Source organism: Helianthus annuus, chromosome 17, assembly GCF_002127325.2.
Source record: "Helianthus annuus cultivar XRQ/B chromosome 17, HanXRQr2.0-SUNRISE, whole genome shotgun sequence".
Taxonomy (NCBI): domain Eukaryota; kingdom Viridiplantae; phylum Streptophyta; class Magnoliopsida; order Asterales; family Asteraceae; genus Helianthus; species Helianthus annuus.
Window position 1 is genome coordinate 132,638,372 of NC_035449.2, and position 5,483 is coordinate 132,643,854.

Below are 5,483 nucleotides of genomic sequence, written 5' to 3' on the forward strand. Positions count from 1 at the left end.
GTTGTGTTCGAAAATAAATATATAACTATACTTATTTTTGTAAAAGAATACAAGTCATATGACGCTTTGAAATAAATATAGAAGCTATATTTATTTTTATAAAAGAGTTATTGTTGTTCGATATTTAAAATAAATATATAAATTATATTTATTTTAGTAAGAGAATTGTCGGGTATTCGGAATAAATAAATAACGAAGTTGTGTTGTTTAAAATAAATATAATGGTTATATTTATTTTATAAAAGAATCGTCGAAAATGATATCCAAATCGTCGTTGTCGTGATGTTGTAAAGTGTTATCGGAAATGTTATACACTTGTATTTAATTTTATAAAAATCGTTTGTAGTCGATCGGTTATGTTTCGTTTTATAATAAAACGTAATTATTTTACGGAATTTCTAGAAAAACGGGCAGATTTTCCTCTGTTTTTGGACGACCCCGACAACGCAAGTTGTCGTTATTTTGTCAAAATTCAATCAAGATTCACACAATATATCAGATTTGCCAAATATCTCATAATAGGTAAACTATAATCATGTCGGTTCGAGCTCGTTATCACGTAATATTAAAATTATATAAAAAACATAACGTAATAAAACGTGCCGTTTACCAAATCCTCATGTCGAAACGCTAACTCAGTTGACTAAGTTGACCAGGTCAACTGAGTTGACCAGGTCAACTGAGTTGACCGGCTGAGTTGACCGAGTCAACTCGGGTTGACCGAGTTGAGTTGACCCGAAAGCTGAGTTGAACCATTGGCCCCGAAGAACCCGAACCGAGTTCCGTTGACTGTGTTTGACCCAGAACCCGACCGAGTTAACTCGGTTTAACCGAGTTGACGCGAACCAAAAACCCGAACCGCCGCTGTTGACTAATGTTGACTGAGCCAGAATAGTCAAAACCACATCTTGAATCCTAAAAGCTGGAACCATGACCGGAAACAAAACCTGTTCCCGAAATCACCACCGCCGCCATCGGGTTCATGCCGGAAAACATCATCACCTTCAGTAGTCTTCAAGAATAAAAATAAAACAAAAATGAAAGAAACATGAGGGGTCTTACCGGAGTCTCCGATCTCTCTCTCTTGAACAGTCTTTCTTTCTCTCTAACTCTCCTCTCCGTCTCTCTATCTCCACCATGAAACCACGCCGCCATGTGCCGCCACGCGCCACCGGTTCTCTCTCTCCGCTGTCTCTCTCTCTCCTCTTTGTTTGTAGTCGCCGCACCACCACCGTACGGTGGTGGTGGTGCTCCGTTATGTAAATCGAAAAAGGGGGGGAGGGGCTGTGAAGTTGTTGTCTGTTTGATAATCGAGAGGGGGTTGTGTGACGCTAACCACCACCGGAAAGAGGAACGAGGGGAGGGGGTTCGTGTGTATCGTCGGAGAAGATGAGAGGCGCCGGAGCTCGGTCATCACCTCCGGCTCCGGTCACCGGTGTTTGGTAACGAGAGAGGGAGAGGGGGACAGACACATAGTCTGTGTTTTATGTGTGTGTTTGTTTTTTATCAAATGAAGGGTATCAGTTATTATTTATATTGAGAATTTGGTTTAGTGGGCTTTGGGCTTGGGCCCAAGGCCCACAAGCCCAATCCCCGTGTTTAGTGGCCCGTCTCTCCTACGAGCCCGTCTTCAAAGCCCGAGCCTTATCTAAGATCATAAAATAATATTTTTGGGCTAAATATACGTAACATAGTGTCAGTAGACGTTCGCGTTTTTATTCGTTGTTTATGATAAAAATTGTGTAAAATTACGTCGTCCGTCGTTTTGAACCGTTTTTCGATCCGTTTTGACTACGGATATTAAAATTTGAAAGCGAAACCGAATATATCGTAATATATTAATATCGAGGCAAAATTCGAGTCCGGTGCGTCAGTTTCGTCGTTGATTGTCGGTGCGTTACCGTTTCCGCGTTTTTCGTTCGCGTCTGCGTTTTGTGTCGTTCGGAAGCACGATAAATTTGTGAAACTAAATTTATAAACACAAAATTACTCGTATAAGATTCGTACTTGTCGGCGTTGTCAGTAGTATGTTCGGTTTCAATCTGTTGTCGTTTAACGTTTCACAGGTTTCTCTGTAAACCACTATTCGCGCACTGTAAAGTCGGATAGACGTTCCTAGGCACCCCAAAGGCCTAATTAAGTTAATTTGCGTTGTAAGCACTGTTTATTATAGCGTTAATCACATGTTAAACACGTAATTAAGAGCCGTAAATCATCGGTTGTCACATGCGCCTACCCATTCCCATGATCTAACAGTTCATTCCTTAGCTAAACATACCATTGAAAACGTTTGTAACATGTATTTCACCCCTGTAAGTTATAAAACCAAAAACAGTTAAAAGAAAAGGGGGACATGAACTCACAGATTTGCGTAGCAGTCTCGTATCTCAAAGATCCTTTCCCATGGGTCGTACAACTACATACACACGTGCTATGTTTTATTAGACGTTTAGGTCGTGTAACGACTCTTAGTCTTAGTTATTTATTAAGTCTTATTTTTGGAATTTAGTATACTTTGAGTTATAGGAACATTATATAATTCTCAATTATATAATTATTAGTTAAAATAAGAATATTTTAACTTAAACCATTTTATTCCAATTATTTGGAATATTGTTAAAACTAGTATATTTTTAACTTGATTTGTCATTTATTTCTCACGTATATATTTTTCCAAGTATAGGTATACTTGTATTTGCATATTTTGCCAAGTATTGGTGGTGTACTCCGGTATGTATTTATACGTATAGGAATACGTATTTTCTTGTATTTATTAAGTATTTTATACTTAATTTGTGTATAATTTTCCAAAATATTATTTTTATATAACTAAAAATTACCAACTTTATATTCTTAAAATATACATATTTTAAGAGAACTTTTATAGAAAAATATTTATAAATTTTACTTGGCAAAAATATGTATACTTCCATATATATCCAAAAAATAATATATTTTTATGATTAAACTTAGAAAAATATATATTTTTAGTTTTCACAAAATAATATATTTTTGAATTGTTTAAGAAAATATATTTTTTTCTCCACTTCAAAAATAATATATTTTCTACTTTGTCAAAATATGATATATTTTATACTAATTTAAAAATTCCATATTTTGTCGTTTCTTCGGTTTCAAAAATACCGTTTTTCACATTTGTTAAGTTACGAATTTATTTTCGGAATATATTTATGTATAGTCCAATGTCCATTGTCCGATTTGTCCAATATTCGAGTATAAATTATATATTTATTTTCTTGTGAATTTGGTAGTGTTTTTATATTACAATTTTTGGTAGTTTGGTGTGGTGCATTATTTTCAAGTCCCTAATTTTAATATAACTAATACAATCAATATACAAATAGCACATAATTCTTGTGACATCTAAATATATATTTTCCTAAATATATACTTAGTCACTTTTAATATCAAAAACCAACCTCCAATACTTGTAAATTTTATAATAAAAATTATGGCAAATTTTTATATTAAACTCATGATCAAAAATTACTTGTAAACACTTGTTTAAAAATATTTTTTCTAAGTGTTAAACTTTTACAAAAATTTTGCCATAGTTTCCCCTTAAAAATGAAGGTTTCCATGCTTAATAGCATATCATTTTCTTTTAGAAAAATTTCATCACCAATCATCAACAATCAATTTCCAACTTACCATAAGCCAAAAATATGCATTTTTACATTATGACATGTACTTGAAGTTTGTTAAATTTTGTAGTAATTTAACATGTTGTTTAATATGTTGTATGAACACTAAATCCATGGTTCTTATTTTATAAAACTCATTCTTATGAAATTTCATCCTTTACAACTTGTAAGTTGATTTTACTAAAATTAATCTTCTTGTATTTTTCTTGTTTCCTACACATTACTAGTTCCATTTAACCATCAAAACATGTTTTCTTTCTTTCAAAAATTAATCCATTTTAAATCTTGAAGTAAACTTTAATTTCTTGAAAATCTTATTTTTGAAATCTTACATTTTCAAGACTTATATCTTGTAGGATTCATCATCCTACACTAAATCATACTCATCTTCAAGTTCATGTTCAAAATAAAGGATGATCAACATAAATTTCTCAAGATCCATCCTCATACTTGCTAGATCATGTGTTAAATCATCATCTAGCAAGCTTCTTATGGTGATCAACACCATACATACAAGAAATCAACAAACAAGTCTACTACGTACACTTAAACAACTTTGATTTTCATGTTTTTAAGCTTTATGTTCATGATCATGGTTATGTTTTGTTGAGATTCTTTAGATTACCAAGTTACATTATACATTAACCACTAAGATTAAGTGTAAAAACAAGATCAAAGAGGCTTACTACTAGCACTATGGCTATGGAAGAACAAGAAGCTAGTTGATGAAGAAATGAGGTGGATAAAAGCACTCCAAGAAGGTCCTTCAAGTTCCTTTGCTTCCAACCTTCCTAACTATGCTTGTATCACCTTGTAGAATGCTTAGATTATGAAGGAAAGGATTGAAAAATGATGTTGATGAAGAGGGGTGTATGGCCGTGAGCTATGGAGGAAATGGAGGAGGTTTTGTGAGTTTGAAAGTGTGAGAAATGAGAAGTGTTTAGGACTTGTGGATTTTAATAACCATCTTCCAACATTTCATTACACTTTGGTTATAATGTTCCATAAACATATCAAATAAAATAATGTGAGAAAATCAAGTGTGGGGGGCCCACTTGTGACCGTCAAAAGGGGGGGTGTCTTGGTTGCATCTCAACTACAAGTTACATTTTCTAGTTAGACTTTAAGTGTTAGTTTACGGGTTAATTGTGTTTAAGTGTTTTAAGATGTAATATGGTGTTTGGTGATCATAACTAGCTTTGTAACATTAAAAAAATACTTCTAGTTAAATTTTGGTGTTTCGGGTAATGTCCGGTTGTTCGTTTGGTTATCGGTTCGATAAGGTGCTAAATTACGCAATTTAGTGTGCAATATGATGTCTTTTATGACAATTTTGATTCCTGACACTTAGCAAGTTATTCTGGACCATTAAACCACATTTCTGCATTATATTTTGAGGGTAAAATGCTAAATTTTGCTGTTTTCCACAGAATTCTATAGTTTTAGTGTGCTTCGGGCACCTTCTGGCACTTAAATCATCACTCGGAAGGTAGTTTTATGATCCCTACTTTCCCATATGCTATTCTAGTGTAAATCTTGGTTCCGGGGCTCATTCTGTGTTCTAACAACATGTCTGTCTGAGTACTGAACTCCCGTCAGTACTTCTAGTTCATCTGATTATTTGCTAGTCTCATTTTGTGCAGTAATTGAACCATACCGGGTTGCATTTGATAATGATAAGAAATCATGCAACATGTACTGCATTTGTATGTCCTTGAAAGTAATCAGAAAATCATTCATATCATTAATTCAATCATGCACAGTCATTAAGGTACAAACTGTTTGTATTGTACGAAATACATGGAAAAGTGCGGGTTG

At 33.8% G+C, this 5,483-nt stretch overlaps 1 protein-coding gene across 1 annotated transcript; it reads right to left on the bottom strand.

Moving 5' to 3' along the window:
- Positions 1-493: 493 nt before the first annotated feature.
- LOC110922354 lies at positions 494-1,496 on the bottom strand. The gene is made up of 2 exons (XM_022166674.2): positions 1,063-1,496; positions 494-947 (listed from the first exon to the last, which is right to left on the bottom strand). Exons 1-2 carry the CDS (start codon positions 1,153-1,155, stop codon positions 636-638), a joined length of 405 nt encoding a protein of 134 aa, XP_022022366.1. The 5' UTR covers positions 1,156-1,496; the 3' UTR covers positions 494-635.
- Between the last annotated feature and the right edge of the window lie 3,987 nt (positions 1,497-5,483).

Coding starts and splice junctions, on each gene's coding strand:
- LOC110922354 (XM_022166674.2), bottom strand. CDS start 1,155: ATGGCGGCGTGGTTTCATGGTGGAGATAGAGAGACGGAGAGGAGAGTT. Junction 948..1,062: donor GAGAGAGATCGGAGACTCCG/GTAAGACCCCTC, acceptor TTTCGGGAACAG/GTTTTGTTTCCGGTCATGGT.